The following is a 21,953-nucleotide window of genomic DNA, read 5'->3' as shown; positions in this document are numbered from 1 at the left end:
CTGAATGCCCGCGGCTCTGCGCCAGCAGGAAGCGGCGTTTGGCCCTCAGACCCGTTGACATTGAGGCTGGACTGCGGGGGTTCCAGACTAAGGGCCCGCCGGGTCGCGGCCTATGTGCGGCTCCGAAGCCTCCCTTCGGCTCCTCCCGCCTTGCCCTGACCGCGGACTGGCTTCGGGCTCTGACCTTGGAGCGCCCGCTAGTCGAGGAAGCGGACGCTAGGGGCAGGTCACCTGCTGGCCTTCCGGGAGCGGCCCGGGGCCTGCGTTGCAGCCTCTGCTCTGACCCCTTCCAACGATGTCTGCACGGTCTCCCCGGGTTTCACGGGGCTCGGGTAGAGACGCTCCGCTTCCCCGTCTGGAAGGCGTCCAGCGTCCACCCACACGCGGCCTGGCAATGGGGGGGAAGAAGAGAAGCGATACTGGAGGAAGTTCGGCTCTGACGTCATGCTTCTGTTTATTCAGCCCTAATTGGGGTATTTTCTGAATGTGTTGGGGAGCCTATTCATCGGCAACAGCCCCCCAAAAGGTCCAATTTTAAAGGAAGCGTAGGTAGGGGAGATAGGCCTGAGTCAGGAAGGGTCGAGTGAGGCGTGGGTCATCCAGGTCACCCGTTATCTGCAGGGATTGGAATTGAACCAGGACCGTGCTTGCAGCCTTTCTCCCGAGTTTCCCGTCCCAAATACTAAGTGGAATGCAGCGCATGCCACAGTTCCTCGGAGCCATTCCTTACCCTTTCCCTCCAAACAATGGAGCCCATCCTGGCAGCACAGTGCTTTACTATTTCTAGCTTTTTCAGTGTCCTTACTATAATTCTCCTTGTTTTTTTAAGGAAGCCAGTTTTCTACTAATTGCCTGAATCTCGTATATATTATGGCATTTGGTTTATAATGAAGTTCCATAAAGACGTGCTGACTACCAAGAAAAACCTTATCCTAGGTTATTTTGTGAATTCAGAGTCAGTAATGAAGGGATCATGTATGTTGGGGAAAAGAAAACAAAAGAATTGCACTGACTTTGAAAATGCACTGGGGCAAAAAGAAGAATCGTTCCTCATGGGTGTTTGCCCTCATTCATAGAGAAGGTGTACGCTTTTATCTTTCAGAATGTTGACAACCAGAGTATTTAGCCTGATTGGCAAGCGAGCAATTTCCACCTCGGTGTGTGCACGAGCACACGGTAAGTTAACTTTACTTTTAAGTAGGCTGAGCTAATTTCATTTTGCTCTCGCCATGTGTAAGGCCCTGTGCTGGGGTTTCAAACACAGATGGCTAAGATCCTGCTGTTGAGGGATTTGAGGTGGGGGGAGTGGGGGATAAATATTTTAACAGGGGATACAGAGTTCTATATTAAAGATTATTTATGAATCATTGAATACTAGTCCTGGTTCTTTGCTTCTACTGATATTTTCTCCTTTTTTCCTTTTCAAGTTCAAGTTCCACCCCTTTCAAGAGTTCCTCTTCACTGTATCTGGTTTTAATGACCTCCTCCCCCTCCAAAAAACTTCCAATCACTTACCTTTAATACTGTTTACATTATTAGGGCATTGGAAGGGAAAGAGCTTGGGCTTCCTGCCTGAGCTGGGTTTAATCTCATTTTAGTTTTAGACTAGCTACTTAAGTTTAGGAATCTGTTTTCTTTCCTGAAATATATGTAAAGAGCTTAGTTCAGTGCTCGGCACATAGCAAGTTCAGTTTTGCACTTACCAAGCATCTTCTTTGTGCCAGACACTGTCAGGCACTGAGAATAAAACCAATATGAAATGTGGAATCTTTCCACAAGAATGTTTGCAGTCAGGAGAGGGACAGATACATGCAGACAGTGTTTCAGTAACAGATGGCTCCTGAGGAGAAGTGTTTAGCCTGGCTTGGAGTTCAGAGGAAGCTTCTGGAGGAGAGACTTTGCTTTGCTGAAAGACTAGCAGGTTTAACCTCACATTCAAGAGGGGAATGGCATTCCAGGCAGAGGGAAAGGAAGCAAAAGGACAAAATGTGAGTCAGCATGGCAAGGTGTGTTACTGAGGGTCAATTGCAAGGCTTGAGTGATGGATGATGAACTTGGAAAGCAAGGTTTATGTATCTAGGGGATCAATAACTCATAACTTCTATTAACTGAACTGCTTTATATGTGAATTTTTCTTGAAATTGTGTCCTTTAATTAGTGATACTGTTGTCTTAAATTTCTCTATATTCCTTATTGCCCAGGATAACACTATGGATACAGACTCTCAAACAGATCATTTTATTAAGAGTGTTATTGAAATGTCTGTTATTTAAACAAGTAAGTAATAAAGAAAAAATCATTGTTTCATACATACAGAAAGAAACACCTTCATTAAAAGCCTAAGAGGTCACTATGACAAAGATCACATTTTATTTCCATTTTGGTTTGCTGATAGTTTTTTGTTTGTTGAGTTTGAGGTATAATTTATGGAAAGTAAAATATGGATTTTGATAAGCTCACACAGTGTGTAACGATGACTCCATCAGGACATACATCTCCATCACCCCCCAAATTCCTTCATCTACCTTTGGTCATTCTGCTCTTTTATAAGAAGCCAACTTCTATCTCCTTATAGTGGTATTGGCTATGACTTACTCTTAGCTATTGTTTTTGGTGAGGAAGTAAGATCAAATCAGTCCCTTCTTGGAAACCCTCCAGTGCCTTCTCATACCTAAAGGAAGATCTGAAGTTGGCCTTTCTGATCTCATTATATCATACTCAAGTAAAGAGCCCAACCAGCCCTCCTTGTTTGCTCCAAGTCTCAGCTGTCAGTGGTACAGTATTTTTTTCCTCACACACAGAAGGTTGGTCCCTCCTGCCTCAGCTCCTGAGTTGTGGGAGGCCGCCTCTAATCATCTCCCTCCATGCAAATGTTACTTTAGAATAGCCTTTCCTGAGCACCTGTTCTAAAGATGCTCTGTCGTACATCACCCTGCTTTGTTTTTCCTTAGAGCACTTATATACTGTGGGTTTGTATGTATGTGTGTATGAGTATTGTCTGTTGGTGCCTCTAGAGCAGTGGTTCTCAACCTTGGCTGCACATTAGAATCACCTGGGAATCTTTTTAAAATCCTGATTTCTGGGCCTCATCCTCCGGAAATTCTGTTTCTTTGTTACTAATGTTGGCCACAACATTAGTAACAAAGAAACAGAATTTCTGGAGGATGAGGCCCAGAAATCAGGATTTTAAAAAGATTCCCAGGTGATTCTAATGTGCAGCCAAGGTTGAGAACCACTGCTCTAGAGTGCAAGTTTTTTGAGTCCAGGGACCATGCCTGTCTTACTCATTGCTGCATCTCTAGCACACCGTAGGGAGATGGGGGAAACTATAGTCCATTAGAGAAGTCAGGTCATTTACTCTCTCTTTTTTTGTTAATCCTCACCTGAGGATATTTTTCCATTGATTTTTAGGGAGAATGGAAGGGAAGGGGAGAGACAGAGACAGAGAGAAACGTTGATGTGGAGAGACATCGATTGGTTGCCTCCCACACACGTCCCCAGCCTGCAACCGAGGTATACTAGTATGCCCTTGACTGGAATTGACCCCAGGACTCTTTAGTCTGCAGTCTGATGCTCTATCCACTGAGCCAAACTGGCTAGGGCTTTCTCTCTTTTTTTTAACCTCACCCAAGGATATTTTTGCATTGATTTTTTGTTTTGTTTTTTTTTTTAGAGAGAGTGGAAGAGGGAGGGAAAGACAGAGAAACATTGATGTGAGAGAGGCACATCGATTGGTTGCCTCCTGCATGTGCCTGGCCTGGGCCTGGGCTGGGGAGGAGCCTACAGCCGTGATATGTGCCCTTGACCGGACTTGAACCCGGGACCCTTTGGTCGCAGGCTGATGCTCTATCCACTGAGTCAAACCCTTTTCTCTCGTTTGAAAAGGAATGTTTAGTATGTTAATCTTTGCTTCTTGCCCCCCTCCATTTAGTGGAGGTCAGGCCCCAAGTGCTAAAGAACCTCTAGCAGACCTAAGATCACAAATTGGCCATTCTTGTCCTAGAAAATGCAGTATTATGCTTAGAGTGCTCCTAGGTTATGAGCATTTACAGTCATGCCCCGCTTAACAACTGGGATACATTCTGGCAAATATGTCGTTAGGCTATTTTACAAACCTAGATGGTAGAGCCTACTTAGCACCTAGGCTGTGTGGCATAGCCTATTGCTCTTAGGCTACAAGCCTGTGCAGCATGTCACTGAACAAAACAACACGAGATTGAGTGAAACAGAAAATGACGTAATTAAGAATGGTAAACTCGAGACGTATGAGGCTGCTGCCAGTGTAACATGGCATACTGTTAACAGATAACTTCTAAGTAGGAAGAGGACACTATAATAAAAAGTACAGTATAGTGAATACATAAACCAGTAACATAGTCATTTATTAAGTATTATATGTACTGTACATGTATACTTTTATATAAGACTGGAAGCACAGTAAGTTTACACCAGCATCACCACAACACACATAATAATGTGATATGTAATGCATTGTGCTACAATGTTATACAGGCTACGACACCACTAGGCATATATATTATTTAATATATATTTATTGATTTCAGAGAGGAAGGGAGAGGGAGAGGGAAAGAGAGAGAGAGAGAGAGAGAGAGAGAGATAGGAACATCAATGATGAGAGTCATTGATCAGCTGCCTCCTGCATGCCCCATAGTGGGGATCCAGCCTGCAACCCCGGATGTGCCCTGACCAGGAATTGAACCGTGAACTCCTGGTTCATAGATCGACGCTCAACCACTGAGCCACGCTGGCTGGGCACTAGGCATATTTTTAATAATTCATGTGTAAGCTGAGTGCTAGTATACAGCCATTATTTTTAGTTCACTCATCATTTTAATAGAATCTTAGAATTGTAAAATTGGGAAGTAATTCTAACCATTTTCATATCAGATCCTTTTGGGTTAAGATTAAGTAAAAATATAAAAGTGGTAGTCATTTGTGTGACAAAGATAAGTATCTAGAGAAATTACACTGCTTTGCTTTAGGTTTAATGTTTTATTTTACTGTTAACATGATTTGGGAGATTTTAACCATTGGGACTAAGCTAATGGAAGGAAAGCATTTTTGCAGGACTTCATACCTCTAGATCAGTGGTTCTCAACCTTCCTAATGCCGCGACCCTTTAATACAGTTCCTCATGTTGTGGTGACCCCCAATTTCATTGTTACAAATTGAACATAATTAAAGCATAGTGATTAATCACAAAAACAATATGTAATTATATATGTGTTTTCCGATAGTCTTAGGCGACCCCTGTGAAAGAGTCGTTCGACCCCCAAAGGGGTCGCGACGCACAGGTTGAGAACCTCTGTTCTAGATCAATTTGGAACATCTTGCAGATGTTTGATAGAATTGAAAAAACAGCTTTTAGCTGTGGGAAAACCCTAAGTAAAAACGAAAATATTCTTTTCTGCTGTCTGAACTTTTCCCCTCTTTAATTGAGTAATACATGGGTACATGCTTATTTTAAGGAACTAAAATTTCTTCCTATTTGAGCAGAAATCCCCATTTCATCCTCTCCTCTTTTCCTGATAACAACTTGAGTTTACTTTGCCAAGAGGTTTCTGTGTTTATATGAGTATATATACATGATTTACATTTTTAAAAAGAAAAAACAACTCTGATATTGTTCTGTGACTTGATGAAGTACATGATTGTTTTTTCCTTTTGAACACATGGATCTTCTCTCTCCTGTAGTGAGTTGTTTCCTGCTATACATATATCCTCTTAATTCTCTTCCTTTGCTCTTTTTCTTTTCCAGAGTACTTATTTTCTAACATGCTTTGTAATTTACATGTCTGTTATGTTTATTTGTTTCCCATTTTGAGCATGTAGTCACCAGTAGGTGGTATTCTATGCTTTGTTCACTAATGATTTCAGATGTCTAGAATCACACTTAGGATATAGCAGATACTCAGTAAACATTTGTTGAACAGGTGAATGAATGGCTCAGTGATACACATTTCTAAGGAGCTAGCTAACCTGTATTGGATACAGGTGTTCCCCCCCACCTGATAACAAACAGTGAAGCAGTAACCATCTTTTCATATGTCTTTGTTTTTCAACTTTGAATACTTCTTTGTTGTTGTTGTTTTTGTTAACTCTTACCCGAGGATATTTTTCCATTGATTGTTTTTTTTTAAAAAGTATATTATTATTGATTTCAGAGAGGAAGGGAGAGGGAGAGATAGAAACATCAATGATGAGAGAGAATCATTGATCAGTTGCCTCCTGCACATCCCACACTGGGGATTGAGCCTGCAACCGGGGGATATGCTCTGACCGGGAATTGAACCATGACTTCCTCGTTCATAGGTCGACGTTCAACCACTGAGCCACGCTGGCTGGGCTTCCATTGTCTTTTAGAGAGAGTGGATGAGAGAGGGAAAGACAGAGAGAAACATTGATGTGAGAAAAACACTTCTTTTATGAGTTTTATATTGTTTTTGTTCTTCATTAGTTTGAGTCACTTGCAGAAGGGCCTTTCTTTAGTTCAGTGTCCATCTAGGGCAGGGAACCCTGGGAGCCTTTGTCTTACCTCTGCATGACTATTGTTAGTTCCAAGAAGTGCTGCCTCTCTGAGCAGCTGCTCCTGGTAGGTTTCTGTTTTGCTGTGCTGAAACCTGCTACTGTTAACTTTTTACCTACCATCCTCATTTGGCCAGCTGGGCCACACAGGATAATTCTGCTTCCTGTTCCATATGATAGTCCTTTAGCTATTTGAAACAGTGGTTGCAGCCCCTTAGGATGACAGGTTTTCAGAGTGTGCATACATGTGCTTATTTTGGTTTTTAGAAAGTACCACCTGGTTTGTAACTGTGAATCTATGTGAATTTTCAAATATTTATCCACTGTTTTTTAGGGAGCGTTGTGAAGAGTGAAGACTTTTCTCTCCCGGCTTATGTTGATCGGCGTGACTATCCCTTGCCTGATGTGGCCCACGTCAAGAGCCTCTCTGCCAGCCAGAAGGCTTTGAAAGAGAAGGAGAAGAACCCCTGGAATAGTCTATCGATTGATGAAAAAGTTGAATGTGAGTATTGAAGGGAAGTAAGGTACAGTGTGTGAGAGATCATTTTTACTATGAGCACTGGCGTGCTGCCCAGAGACCAGCATACACCGAGGCTCGGTGTGTTGTGTTTCTGTGGGGCTGTTCCAGGGCCCAGTTTCTGTGGTCTGCTGGCTGGGGACCTCATCTGGGGAGAAGCATGAACATGGATGCAGAACAGTTAAGTTTGGGTCAGTTGAGTCTGTAGCATGTGGATGCAGCATCTCTGCCTCTGCTGGGTGGGACTGGGTTTACTGTAAATGATTGACGTAAGGTCAGCAAAACATCAGGTAGGAAAGGGGAATGAAAATAACTAAATTGACCCTTATACTGTATTCTATGGAAGATTTTCAGTTTTTTTCATTTCTTTAATTTTTATTGTTTATTTTGCCCAAAGCAAACTCCGTGCATTTTCTTACCTCCTTGACCCCTATGTGCACGTGTGACAGCTTGTGTGTGTACATGCATGAGTGTATTATGGCCACAGGCCTCTGTTGTATTTCTCAGCTCCATGTTCATCCTTCACTGTGTTGCGGGGAGAAATGGTGGAGCACTGTGGATGAGGGAGTGGTTGGTCTCTGTAGCTTGTTATGCCTGCAAATGGCTGTTCTTTATGCTCCCAGTGTATCGCATTAAGTTCAACGAGAGCTTTGCTGAAATGAACAGGAGCACGAATGAATGGAAGACAGTTGTGGGTGCGGCCATGTTCTTCATCGGCTTCACTGCTCTCGTTCTGATCTGGGAGAAGCGCTTTGGTGAGTAGAGAGGAAACGAGGCTGTGTGCCTGGAATGGTTCAGGTGAAAAGCTCCCAGCAACACAAGAGCTGGAGTTAGCCAGCACAGCTTCGTCTTTCAGTTCCCAGGAGTGGGCTGGGGTGGGGGAGCCTTCACATAAGGTAGGGTCCTCCAGTCTAGGTTCCATCCCAGGATTGTTGATCAGGTTTGTGAAACTGGCTAAGCCAGAATCGCATTCAGGGTGAGCCATACCTGCATGGTAGTGAACTGCTTACCTACTTTGTACCGTACACCACATTTTCAGTAGATATTTGCTCACCAGTCAGTTATCAGGTGATGTAGTAAAAAAGAGAAGAAAACTTACTCATTAAAGGACTGTTTTAGCTGTTTAGGGACTGCATCTCTAACTAGAATTCTGGGTCAGAAGACCTAACAGTTTCTGCTCAGTGTTGGGGTTGTCTACCCATCCTATTGCTGCCTCTTCTGTGTTCTGTATGTCCAGGCAGAATAGGTATTTTCCCATTCTGAGTAGATAATAATCTTGTACTTGTGGTTTGATTGTGGATATATCTTTGATCCTCTCCCAAGTCACCTTGGCTCTGTTTATGCTCTGTGCTACTCTATAACCCTATTAGCTATGTCCTATAGAGAAAACATTCTGATTTTAGCTTAAGTGTTTGCTAACGTACAAAGGAATAATTTGGAACTATCAAGACTTGTCAGTGCCCAGAATTCAAAACCAGTGCATTTGCATAGGCATTGGTATTGAGTGGCAGATGACTTCACTGACCTGCTTGCCAGTATGTTTAGCAGACCTAACCAATATAGCGCATTACTTTAGAAACAACTAGTCAAGATACTGTTGTCTCATGACGTTGTTTTGGACTGTAGTGTATGGCCCCATCCCGCACACCTTTGAAGAGGAGTGGGTGGCCAAGCAGACCAAGAGGATGCTCGACATGAAGGTCAGCCCGATCCAGGGCTTCTCTGCCAAGTGGGACTACGACAAGAACGAGTGGAAGAAATAAGAACCTGCCATTCACACCTCACCTTGTTCTGTCATTTCCTTGCAGTTCTGCATATTCACTGGAAACTGCTCTGTTGCAGTCCCAATGCAAATAAACGCACAGTTTACTTGAAATCCTTGTGATTGGTTTCTTGATGATAACTAAATGAAAATGTCCGTTATTTGTAACACAAGAGGTTTCTCCCAAGTGTCTGAAGTAATATATTTTGGGTGTAAATGAAACAGCAAAAGTAGATTGTATACAGGGACATCATGTAAAAACTAAAAATATAGAGTCATCTGATACGTGATGTTTTAATTCGGTTTATGATGAGATTTTTATGAGTAAAATCCCCTTATTGTAGCCAGATGGATAGAAGTCACTATGGCCACTTCCCCTTATATTTATCAATGTTGGCTGGGTGGGTGGACCATGTGCCTGGGAAGGGCAGGAGGTCTCAATGATAGACTCATTTCCCTTCGCCTACTTGTGGCTTGCCTAGTTCCCTGGCTACTCAGGCTTTGATCCAAAAAGCTACAACAAAGCCAATGCCAGGCAAGGCAGTGATTTAAGGAGCATTATCCTGGCCCTTGGCAAGATTCCTGTAGGGTTCTCATCCCACTGTCCTGTTCTGCCCCGTTCTAACCGTAGTTCCCTTTGCTGGTCCCAGGAGACCCTAGATCAGTGGTTCTCAACCTTCCTAATGCCGCGACCCTTTAAAACAGTTTCTCATGTTGTGGTGACCCCCAATTTCATTGTTACAAATTGAACATAATTAAGGCATAGTGATTAATCACAAAAACAATATGTAATTATATATATGTTTTCCGATGGTCTTAGGCGACCCCTGTGAAAGGGTCGTTCGATCCCCAAAGGGGTCGTGACCCACAGGTTGAGAACCGCTGCCCTATATGGAGAAGCAGAATAAATCCTGGAACACAAGCTACATGGGGAGAGCTGCAGAGAATCTGGTGCAAAGGGTCTCCCAGCAGTATCAGTGTAGGAATGAGGCGAGGGTGGGAGGTGACCCTGGAGAAGCCCAGCTTTAAGTTGGACGGGAACTCTGTCCCTAGAACTTGCTTAAGGGAATGTCACAGGAGGAGGGCCTTAGGTAGTTAACCAGTTTAAAGTTAAGAGCAGGTTAAATATAGCCTGTGATTGTAGTGTCTTCTGGCTGCTTAGAAATGCCCTTGATCCCTGGTTCTCAAAGGGCCAGCTGATTCCCTGGGAGGCTCTCCTGCCTGGTGGGGGAAAAGAAATGTCTGGGAGCGTGCGGGTCCGGCTGTGAGATGGCTTTGGCTACAAATCTTGGACCTCCTACTGAGTGATGCCATTTTCAGTTCCTTCCCAAGGTGAGCCCTGGCCCATCACCTGCTCTTAAATGACATTGGTGGTGCACCTTCCCTGGGCCAGGCACTCCCAACACCACCATCTTAGAACAACCCCTAGAGAAGGGGCTGTTAGCCTGGATTACACTTTGGAACTGAATGAGCTGGAGATAGGGCTTTGCTTGAGTGGAAACGAGTAGGCGATAGAAATGGCGTTTGCAGGTCCTTCTGAGCCCCAAACCGTTTCTATCCTTGAAGAGCTCCAGTCTCCCTGAGCCCGAGACTTTCCATGGAATAATCAGGCTCTCCTGGGTCTTCCCCTTACCTCATAGGAGCCTGCTCTCTTGAACTTGCTAAGAGGATTGCACTCGTACATCAGTTTCAGATTCTAAACTGTGACTTATCTCCCATTCTCTTTGTCTTTGTGAGTTTAGGCCTTAAAGAAAACAACAACCAAAAAACCCTTTAATGTCATTTTAGTGCAAATTTGGGAGGGAGTAGAGTTAATGCTAGGTTCAACCCACCATCCTTAAGCTGGGGATCTACTTGACCATTTATTGATCATCTTTATGTCATAGGGATGTAATGGTGACCATGACCCTTGGGGCCCTCACCCTCATGGAGGACAAGTAAAACATTAATGGATAAAATAGGGAAGATTTAACAATGTTCCTTGGGGCTGAGGGGGGCGGGGGATATTTGGGTAGGTGTGGGAACAATTTGAGTTTGGTTGGGAGAGACCTCACCGAGGAGGTAACACGTGAGCTGAGACTTGAATGAGAAGGAGCCACTCACGCCAAAACTTGAGTGAAGATGAGTGACAGGTGGAGATAGTTCCAAACTCAGAAGGACACAAAGCCCCTAAGGCAGGACAGGTTGTTCAGGAATTAAGAGACATCAATGGGGCCTGATCTGGAGCACTATGAGAGTGGAAGGATGTGGGGATGAGGGTGGAGAGTGCGGATGCCTGAGTATGGGGCCTCAGGCCTGGGAATGAGTTTGGGTTGAGGTCTCTTTTTTTGGCCTCTCTTCCCTTATTTTATACAGTTTTGTTGGAGGTTGATTTTACAATTCAGCCTTTAGATTACAGGATATTCAGAAGGAACTGTGACTGAGCAGCAATTCACACGGCTCAAGGGTAAATCTATGACTGTGGGACTTACTGAGTCCTCATTTTGGGATGAGGGCAAGAACATCTTTCGAATGAAGGATATTTGCATCTTATTTGGTGGGGCTGTAGACTTGTTTTGATGTATGGAGGTTCATAAATGTGTAGAGCAATGTGCGTGGTCTCTGAGTAGCCTAAGAGACGGACTGTGCCAGGTAAGTTACTGTCTCGCAGCTTCAAACCCACCCTTCCATACCTGCTGACAGATGTGGGCGTTGGGAGGCTGCAAACTGAATTTCAGCTTGGCCAGCTGGCTTGGCCTCTGTGACTAGGAGCCCTGAGGGAGCCTAGAAGGCTGGAGGAAAAAGGAGCTCTTCTTGTCTGCTTCCTGTGTCCTGTCTCTGTTTCCTGTCTGCTTTCTATTGGTGTCCTGTTTACTTCCTGTGAGTGTCACCCAGCAGGTGTGTTCACCCCAGCAATGGCGGTTCTCTCCGTAGCTGCAGCTGTTTGATGTTCAGTTGTGTCCACGGTGCAGGAGCAGCCTCAGCACACTTCTGTGAGAAGCCCAGGCGCTGGGGGAGAGCAGCACACAGCAAGGCCCGAGATGCTGAGGAGTGTCTGCATGAGCTCCCGTGCAGCTCAGAGGCCGTCAGAGCTTTAAGAAGCCTGAGGTTTCCCGGGTCCCACCAGGTGTTGCAGAATGCTCTGAAAGGGAGGATGGTGAATTTTTTGGAAAAGAACAATTGAATAAATTGAACATCTTATTTTTAATTTAGCTTTGATATTGGCATTGAAGGGGGGAAAGCTGTTATTAGGTTAGGAGGTGTAGAAAGGGCCATCTTTTGAACTTCCTTACACACAGAGGATTTTGCAGAAATTCAGGTAGACAGTCTATTGTGTCTAATTTCACTTCAAAACTGAAGTTTTACTCTAGATATGAGGAGTTACCAGTGCTGTTCCTGCAACTCTCAGACATGTTCAATACTGACTCAGGCCACAATATGGTACTTATATTTTTGATTTTTTTGAGGATCCTTTATACTGCTTGCAATGTGGCTCTACTGATTTACATTCCCACCCGTGCGCAAGGGTTCCCTTTTCTCCACATCCCTGCCAGCATTTGTTACCTCTTACCTTTTTTATAATACCCATTCTAACAGGTGTGAGGTGATATCTCATTGTAGTGTTAACTTTTATTTCCCTAATGATTAGTCATATTGAACATCTTTTCAGATACCTGTTGGCCTTTAGTATATATTCGTTGGAAACATGTTTGTTCAGGTACTTTGCCCACTTGAGATATGGTTAATTTGTGCTGGTGTCCTCATCAGCCTTGAGCCACAGTTCCCATTCCAGAGCAGGGGCTCAGATGCCTTTTAAAGGGTTCTCTTTAGCTTGCAGGTATCTCATATCGTGCGATTGGACCTGCGTCTTGGAGAGTTGGACCTGGTATTTCAGTGGGCTGCATTCTCAGTGTTGAACAGCAGAGGGTGTGCTGAGACCTAACCCATCCTGTTTGTAGAGATGGGCATCCAGAAACCGGTACCAGGGCAGAGCGAGCAGGGGCTTTCCCCTGGAGCTTCCTCCAGCCCAGAGGGTGAGGCATGGATGGCACACTTGTCCGCACACCCTCCTCTTTACGTGTCTCTACTCATAGCAGTGTTTCACCAGTAGGCAAGAGACTCCCAGGGCAGCTCTGGCCAAACCCATCACTCACCAGGCATTCACTGCGATTTCCTCTCCAGCTGCCTTTTCTCTGTCCTGCAGAATCATCAGGCCCACAGGGACATGCTCTGGAAACTTCATTTCACCACCAGGGATCTTTGCACGGCTCTGACTTGGCAGTTACCAAAAGCAAAACATAATGTACGAGGGTGTGATGTAGGCTTACAACGCTGGAAAAAATGTTCCTGAGAGCCAGTTGCAGGTAGCTACTGACACCACTGCACTCTAAGTCAAAGTGCACAGGACTTTATTTTTGAAGTAGGCCGGCAAGGGGTTAAGTGGACCGTCACCAACTCGGGCTGCCTGGATCCCAGCCCCAGCTTACTGCCCTACTTGCATTATTTTTTCATTTGAGCTGTGAGGTCATTCTCCCATTTTACAGATTAAGGGAGGGGGCACAGAGAGGTTAAGTGTCTTGTCCACAGTCCACACAGCCAGTAAAGGCAGAGCTGGTATTCGAATCCCCACTGGCCTATGCCAGAGCCCAGTCAATGCCTGTTGTGTAACTGTTTTTGCTTGGGTACCTTGTGCAACTCCTGGCACATAGTAGGTGCTCAGTAAGTGTTTAGCGAATAAGCAAACATGCCCAAATCTTAAGGGGCTTTTCAAAGGACTTCATCTTTTGCCCTAATAGCCACGTTACCACCAAACCAAACCAAACCAAACCAAACCAAACCAAACAAACCAAACTTCAACAACAAAACCAGCTAAACTCAGATGTCCACTGCTCTCAAACTGACCAGTTACTGAGCCCTTTCTGCCTGCCCTGCCCTGCCCTGGGGGCAGCACCTCATCCTGGGATGGGTGTTAGGCATCCCATTCCCTTCGTAACAGTAGTTGTGTGGTGCGAGTGGCAGATTCGGTCCATGCACCACCAGGGCCTGCGTCGCAGAGAAGCGTGGAAAGCAGGATTATCATCTTTGGGGATTACAAAGGCCTTTAAGGATCTAATGGACGCTCTGGCTGCTACTCTCAAAAATGCACTCATTGAGATCCAGCCCCAATTATTGCTAGTCTGAGGTAGGTCTGAGGATGAGGGTGACCGACTTGTCTTGGTTTTCCTGGGACATTCCCAGTTTTAGCACTCAAGCCCTGCATTCTTAGTGTTGCAATTTAGCTGATTGATTCTGCCGATTACTGAGGTGGAAAATAGCTCTAACTGCGGTATTTTTTTGTAATTTATTTTAAAACTTTTTTCAGTTATTAAATGCCAGTGATTCAAGATTATATTAGTTTTAGGTGCTTTGCCTAGTGGTTAGACATTTATATAACGTATGAAGTGATTCCCCCTGCTCCCATGTCTAGTACCCGCTTGACAGCATACACAGTTATTACAATGCAATTGACACATCCGGGAAGCACCTCCCAGGACGGCCCCCACCTGTCCACATTTGAATCAGACATCTTCACTAAGGCTGCATGGAGCTGGCTGTCATATCCCAAGTGAACACGAGGTGGCATCCAGGCTCCGTGCTTGTCCTTGGACCCACGGAGGCTGGCTCTGCATTGATTTTTTTCTCTCAGACTCGCCTACTGAAAAGTTAGAAGGAGATTTTGTGCAATCTGGATTATGGGGCAATGACCTGAATTGTTTTGCCATGCGTGTGATGTTTCTTTAAAAGTCTTGTGTTTGATTGTGAAAATCCATGGGAATTTTGTATTTTGCCCCATGACACTGCTGTATTTTTAAAAAATATGTTTTTATTGATTTGAGAGAGAGAGGAAGGAAGAAGGAGAGAGAGAGAAATATCGATGTGAGATTGGCTGCCTCCTGCACAATCTGACGAGGAATCAAACTGACAACCTTTCAGTGCACGGAACGAGGTTCAACCAACTGAGCCACACCGGCCAGGGCTGTATTTGTTTTAATATAGAAATAATTATTCCCACACATTACAAATACAATTGACACCCCTTCCTTCCGGAAAATACTTTTGCAGCCTCTTGGCACGGCACACATCAAAGGTCAATGTGCCTCCTCTGGCTTGAAAAGCTCAGAGCGACATGACTGGGCCCCAGACTTACCCCTGGCCTATGCAGGGGGAGAAATGAGACTGACTGTCCCCTTTGTTCATTTCCTCATCCATGCTAAGCTTCTGCTGTGGGAAGGACAGGACCCCATCCTCAGGGATCTTCATCCGCTCAGTAAATTCCAGTTTACTTATGAACACGTGTCATGACCAAATTATCCACAAACTGCTTTCCACTCCCATGCTTCTGAGCTTCTGAGGATGAATGTTATGTGACAGAGCTAAAACCATCTAAGAGAGCATGTCGAAGACTCACTTTAGAGATGGGGAAATAGACACTCAGGGAGCAGGCTCTGAAGCAAGTCAGAGGGACCCGGGCTGAGGCCTTCCCTCTTCCTGCCTGTTTTTGCTGTCTGTCACTGGGGAACTGGCAAGATGCCCGAGCAAATCCTAAAACTCTGGCCAGACACAGCTGCAGCTCCCTACATGCCCGCTGGACTCATGCACTCCCAGAGTTTACGCTCATGGACTCTCAGAACTGATGCTGCCGCTTCATAACCCAGGGTCTGTCCAGGGCGATGCTGTGGTTCTCACGTTGATGACACTAGGTTTTAAGAGGAAAACAAAGTTTCCAGAGACCTCTTCAGGGTCCTTTTACTTTGACTCTGGCTCTCAGCTTAAAGTCGCTGAGTCCAGGCTCAGCCTCCTTGCCCCCCAGAGCACAGTGCGGCGCTCCAGCTGCCTTCGAGGCGTTGGCCCTCCCTGCTCCCCCAGCCCCGGCACCACCAGGAGGGAGGCTCGTTTTCTCCAGAGTGTCTAACAGCCTGGGACAGTTTGGGTCAGGCTCTGGCCCTGGGCTCTGTGGATCTCTGGATGTCTATGGGGGTGGCCTGGGGTGGGGACTGGTGTGTGTGTGTGTGTGTGTGTGTGTGTGTGTGTGTGTGTGTGTGTGTGTGTTGTTAGTGTCTCAAAAGCCACAGGAATAAACAGAGCATGTTTTCTTGGGGCATCATTTTCACTAAAAGTTTTGAAAAAAAATTCTTGTTTATAAGTAAAACAAACATGGATATGTCATTGAATAGAATGAAAAGCTCACGTCAGTTCTAAAGATAAAACATATAACTTCAAAATGATTTGCATAGGGGCCAGCTTAAGCTACCCTTGAAGGAGAGAACTTCTGCTTAAAGCAACTTGAAGAATCAATCCATCAACAACACATATTTCTTTTGTGTGTGTGTGTGTGTTAAGCCTCATCCAAGGATATTTTTTCCATTGATTTTTAGACAGAGTGGAAGGAAGGGGGAGAGACAGAAAAACATCGATGTGAGAGAGACTCAAAGATTGGTTGCCTCCCACATGCCTCCCCACTGGGGTTGGGGATCGAGTCTGCAACCGAGGTAGTGCCCTTGACTGGAATCAAACCCGGGACCCTTCAGTCCACGGGCCAATGCTCTAACTACTGAGACAAACTGGCTAAGGCAACACACATTTCTTGAGTACTTACTATGTGCAAGGCCCTGTGCTGGACAGTAGGGGGGCAGGAAGTGGGAGACACAGCTCCTGCTCATGAGGATCTCATGGTCTAGAGAGGAGTTTTAGCCTCATCTTCACCACCACCATCCTCCTCCTCCTCCTCCTCCTCCTCCTCCTCCTCCTCCTCATCATCATCATCACCATCCTCACCTTCTCCATCTTCATAAGCTCCAAGCCCCTGTGTCTGTTTTGTTCCTCACTATAATCCTCGCTTCTAGGATATTGCCTGGCACATATTAGGTACTTAATAAATATTTACTGAATCAGTGCCTCCTCTTAATTTAATCATGCTAACATTTATGTTGTGTATTATCTCAATTACTGCTTACTATAATCCCAGGAGGTAGCAAGTAGAGGTATCTGTTCTAGGTGGGGACACAGAGAGGTTCAACAACTTCCAAAGGCTGTACCCCAGGAGTCAGGATCTACACCCCAGTCTGTCCAGCTGCGGAGCCTGGGCATTCCGCTCTGCACCATGGTGGCCTGAGGCTCTGGCACAGCCATCAGGTCGGACTTGAGCTCAGGGATGGCTTTGATTTAGCTTCTTTGTTGGCTACAGAGACAATTCAGTGTCCAGATAGTAGAGGGCACCAGCTGGAGTTGACCCATGTGCCCAGAAGGTGTGACCAGCAGGGGATTTAGGCAGCAATTTCATGGTTGGGGCTTCTTGGCCAGTGACTGCGTTGGCTCCTGGTGCTGCCCAGATGTTTCCACACATGTGATGGCCGTGCTGGGTGGGAGGGAGACTCATGGGTTTCCCCTTAGATCAAGTAGCCTGCTGGGGTCCCCTGCAAAGCAGAATCGCAGGGCTGCCCTAAGGACTTTCCCAGCCATTAGGGCCACCACTTCCTCAAACCTCTCCGAGGCCACCTTGGAAAACACCAGGTTGGGATCCGCATGAGTCTGGGAGAGCCACTGTTCTGGGCTGCAGGGGCGACGGGCTGGAGAGACCTAGGAGCCATGCCAGTGCCTGGATTTACTGATAGGTCATAGCCGAGGATCAGAGTTGGATGGTGGATGAGTCCTGTCGCTATCACAATGAACTACCCCTAACTGGGAGGCTTAGAACAACAGGGATGTATTCTCTTTCAGTTCTGGAGACCAGAAGCCTGAAGTCAAGGTGTGGGAGGGCCATGGTCCCTTCGGAGGCTCTATGGGAGGATCCGTCCTTGCCTTTTCCAGTGCCCCCACCTGGCCTTCCCTGTGTCTGCGCAATCCCCTCCTTTCTTTTCAGGAGACCTGACACTGGATTTAGGTCCCACCCTACTCCAGCGTCTTAACTAATTACATCAGCTAAGACCCTATTTCCAAATAAGGTCACCGCAGGAACCGGGGGTCAGACTTCAGTAACTTTAACGTATCTTTTTGGAGGACACAGTTTAACCCAAAACAAATGGCACTGCTGCCCCCAGGCCATCCCTACAGATGGCACCAGGCTTGCCAGGTCGCTGCCATGACTAGTCACAACAGAAGACTGGAGCACCTGAGCTTGAACTCACATAGGCGGTAGCCCTCTTCAGAGTGTAGGGGACATTTACTGCCCCTGCCAACCTTGCCATGACCCTGAGCCCTCCTGGAGCATCCCAGTCCTCTGCCAGAGGATGGGCACATGGCCTGCTTGGTCTACTGGATCCCGGCCTCCTGCTGAAGAGGCTGGGGAAGTCCCCCTTTATGCTGCCCGCGAGAGTGTGAGTCTGAACCCTGGGGGACCTGGGTGAAGTGAGTCCACCTGACGACGAAGCTAACAGGAAATTGGAGCCAGAGATGGAGATTTGGGCTCTTCCGTGTGGTGTGAGCCCCTGGATTCAGCCTTACCTGCGGCCAGTTATTCCTGGTGAGCCAATAAATTCCTTTTTTCTCCTTTATTTGCTCAAGTCAGATTAAACTGAATTTTAAAAAAATCTTAACTGGAAGAACCCATCTGAAAAACAGAGGTTCAAAGGCTTGGAGTCCCCACCCGTTATGAGAATCCAGCACACAGACTTAGGCATGCGAAGGAGCCCATTGGTTCAGGGGGTCTCTTTCATGGACCTTTTGGGTACCAAGAATCCCAGGCTAAAAAGTTCTTGGAAGCCCACACTGGAGCCTTCCAGGTTCTGAGATTAGGTGAGACAGAGCTGTGTATGGTGTCTCTCTTCTTCCCAGACTCATCAGAGCATGTGGCAGCGTGGAATCCACACCTTCATCTCCTGCTCTGAACAGCCAGTGCTCCCTCCTCTCCTCTAACATCAGTCATCGTAGCACTCCCTTCCAGGAGAAAGTCCTCAAACACTGCTGGGAAGAGACTAGATTGGTGGGACCACACTGGGGAATGGTCTGCTATACTGGGCGAAGCTGGGCATGTAGATCCCTACAGTGTCTGAGGATATGCACTGTGGCATTGTTTAAAATAGAGCCCTGCTGACTATGCTGAGCGAAATAAGCCAGTTGGAGAAAGATAAATATCACATGATCTCACTCATTTGTGGAATATAATGAACAACATAAATTGATGAACAAAAATAGAGCCAGAGGAAAAAATATTTTAGAATATAATAGAAGTAATCCTGTTATTTGCAGATTTTTAATATTTCCTACAACTTTTGTGATATTATATATTAGTACAGTTTTGGTAATATTAATATATTTAAAATCTTTTTTCTTGAAATATTAATGTTTATTGCATGTAATTCTTGCACACCTCCTACTGGGGATGTGCCCACAACCAAGGTACATGCCCTTGGCCGGAATCGAACCCGGGACCTTTCAGTCCGCAGGCCAATGCTCTATCCACTGAGCCAAACTGGTCAGAGCTAATATTATTATATTTAAAATCTTTTTTGGGGAGAAATATTTAAAAAAATAAAATAAAATAAAATAAAATAGAGCCCTGCTGGTGTGGGTAAGTGGTTGAGCACCGGCCCATGAACCAGGAGGTCATGGTTCAATTCCTGGTCGGGGCACATGCCTGGGTTTTGGGGGCTTGGTCCCCAGTGAGGGTGTGCAGGAAAATCTTTTTTGGGGAGAAATATTAAAAAAATAAAAAAAATAAAATAAAATAGAGCCCTGCTGGTGTGGGTAAGTGGTTGAGCACCGGCCCATGAACCAGGAGGTCACGGTTCAATTCCTGGTCGGGGCACATGCCTGGGTTTTGGGGGCTTGGTCCCCAGTGAGGGGCGTGCAGGAGGCAGCTGATTGATGTTTCTATCTCTCTATCTCTCCCTTCCTCTCTCTAAAATCAATAAAAATAAATATATTTTAAAAATAAAAATAAAATAGAAGGAAATGGAAAGAACCTGACTGTTTATCAAGAGAGAAACAGAGTGCCTGGCCAGCGTGGCTCAGTGGTTGAGCGTCCACCTATGAACCAGAGGTCACGGTTTAATTCCTGGTCAGGGCATATACCCAGGTTGTGGGCTTGATCCCCAGTGTGGGGTGTGCAGGAGGCAGCCAATCAGTGATTCTCTCTCATCATTGATGTTTCTATCTCTCTAGCCCTCTCCTTCCCTCTCTGAAATCAATAAAAATATAAAAAAAAGAGAGAGAAACGGAGAAACGGACTGTGGTGTGGCCACACCATGGAATCACATCCAGCAGTTAATCAGGACACAGCAGATCTACCTGGATCAACCAGGAAGATCTTGGAACCATTCGGAGGAGGGAGAGGGGGGAGGTGCTGAGGACGTGGACCGCATGAAACCACGATGGAGAAATGTTAGACCAGGCAGTGATGTGCCGTCCTCATAGACACCTTCATCTGTGGAAAAGGAGACGGCTGTGGGCATGTGGGATCATGCGACTTCAGGGCAGCGGCTTCCCTGGTTTGGGCGGGGGATCTGGAGGATCGCTTTCTGTGGTGTTTTAGTTCTTAACCAGACTCTGAAGCAGACACAGAAAACCCCCACTCCAGGGTCTGCTCCAGCTGTCACTCCGAGTTTTCTGTGAAGCCTGGTCTCAGAGATACACATGCACACACACACAATATGCACACATGCTCAAACACACATGCATACACAACGCAACGCATGTGCACATGCACACAGGACCATGTACATGTGTGAATACATGCACATACGTATATGTACACATACCAATGTACACACATGCATGGACATGCACACATACTAGTACATGTACACACACACTGAATACTGGCAGTTTTATTTAAGGCTCTAGACCCCACATGCTGGATCTACCCTAGGACTTTCCAGTTATGTGGGTCCATAAATTCCTTTCCCTTTGCTTAGAATAGGTGTTTTCCTGTTACTGGTGGCTGAAGACCCCTGACTTCAAAACACTTCATGGGGTTGCCCAGCTGGTGTGGCTCAGTGGTTGAGCATCGACCTATGAACCAGGAAGTCAGGGTTTGATTCCTGATCAGGGCACATGCCCGGCTGTGGGCTCAATCCCTAGTAGGGGGTGTGCAGGAGGCAGCTGATCAACGATTCGCTCTCATTATTGATGTTTCTATCTCTTTCTCTCCCTCTTCCTTCCTCTCTGAAATTAATTAAAAAAATATTAAAAAACACTTCAAGGAGTCAACTTGGGGACCTTGAACTCCTGGGGAACGTTTTAACCATGGATCTAGTCCACCCTCCCCCTAAGACACAGGTGAACAGCTCAGGTTCAGAGAGGTGAGCTGTACCGGTGTCAACAATAGCCTGCTACCACGTAAAAGCGTTTTCAACTTGAAGCAATCCCAGAAAACAAAGCCTCGAAACTCAGCCCCTGTCCCACACCACTGGCACAGAAGGAGCCGGGGTGGTGTTGGGATGCAGCTTCGCAGGGACCGTGTCCTGCCCTGAGTCCAGGCTCTCCCTGCCCTTACTCCACACGGAGCCTGTTGTGGCCAGACTTACACTCATGGAGACAGAGCATTGGTCACTGGCCATGAAACCTTCAGGAGATTTTTCAAATAATAATATATAACCAGGGTCTGGAGCAGTTGAATGCTGAGCTATTTACGTTGCAAGTGAATTATGTATTTTTGTCCATTTGCAGAGAACAGATCTCTCAGATGTTTACATAATAAAGATCCCCGCAGGTCTCAGAATCAGAGAAGCCAATGTTTGTTTCAGATGTCTGAGCAGCCTGAATTTTTCTTCCCTTGGGTTTGAAAAACACAGCCGATTGCTCTGAGTCCGGGTTGCTGTGGGGAGTCTCACAGGTTCTTACAAAGGAGGTCAGGTGGCCCTCGGAGCCAGCTGGTTGTGGCGGGGCCTTTGTCAGGGAGGGCCTGGCTTTGCTTTTATGTTGTCTTCCAGGAGCTGGAATCCTGAGGTTGTGTCTTGGGATACACAATGGAGCCCAGTGTCTTTGATGCAAAGACCAAGCGCCAGAATATTGGCCAGTATTTTTCAGAGTATTTACCCACTGTTAGGGGAGGGATCTGTGCAGCTGAGCTTTTGTTTTTGCTTTAATTAAGATTGTGAAATATTTCAGACACAAAATTGTATGCAGGATGATACAATGAACCCCATGGACCTGTTGTCATCTGGCTTAAGA

At 45.9% G+C, this 21,953-nt stretch overlaps 2 protein-coding genes across 2 annotated transcripts in view; one reads left to right on the top strand and one right to left on the bottom strand.

The window, feature by feature from the left end:
• EMC8 (ER membrane protein complex subunit 8) overlaps nt 1-21,683 on the bottom strand; it is a 41,997-nt gene extending 20,314 nt beyond the window's left edge. Inside the window, exons 1-2 of the mRNA XM_005862533.2 lie at nt 21,678-21,683; nt 9,439-9,443 (exon numbers count right to left, since the gene is read on the bottom strand). The gene's annotated coding sequence lies outside the window, so the exon portion shown is untranslated. The remainder of the gene's footprint in view (nt 1-9,438; nt 9,444-21,677) is intronic.
• LOC102249206 lies at nt 1,067-8,939 on the top strand. Its single transcript, XM_005862532.2, has 4 exons — nt 1,067-1,176; nt 6,881-7,048; nt 7,687-7,818; nt 8,690-8,939. The coding sequence occupies exons 1-4, from the start codon at nt 1,104-1,106 to the stop codon at nt 8,824-8,826; spliced, it is 510 nt and encodes a 169-aa protein (XP_005862594.1). The 5' UTR covers nt 1,067-1,103; the 3' UTR covers nt 8,827-8,939.
• Nucleotides 21,684-21,953: the final 270 nt, after the last annotated feature.

This window comes from Myotis brandtii, unplaced genomic scaffold, assembly GCF_000412655.1.
Source record: "Myotis brandtii unplaced genomic scaffold, ASM41265v1 scaffold165, whole genome shotgun sequence".
Taxonomy (NCBI): domain Eukaryota; kingdom Metazoa; phylum Chordata; class Mammalia; order Chiroptera; family Vespertilionidae; genus Myotis; species Myotis brandtii.
This window is presented reverse-complemented; position numbering and strand designations above follow the sequence as displayed.

Bases quoted from the DNA above. Each gene is read 5' to 3' on its own strand.
- LOC102249206 (XM_005862532.2), top strand. From the start codon at position 1,104: ATGTTGACAACCAGAGTATTTAGCCTGATTGGCAAGCGAGCAATTTCC. The intron at 1,177-6,880 runs GTAAGTTAACTT...ACTGTTTTTTAG, and splicing joins GGTGTGTGCACGAGCACACG to GGAGCGTTGTGAAGAGTGAA. The intron at 7,049-7,686 runs GTGAGTATTGAA...TTATGCTCCCAG, and splicing joins GATTGATGAAAAAGTTGAAT to TGTATCGCATTAAGTTCAAC.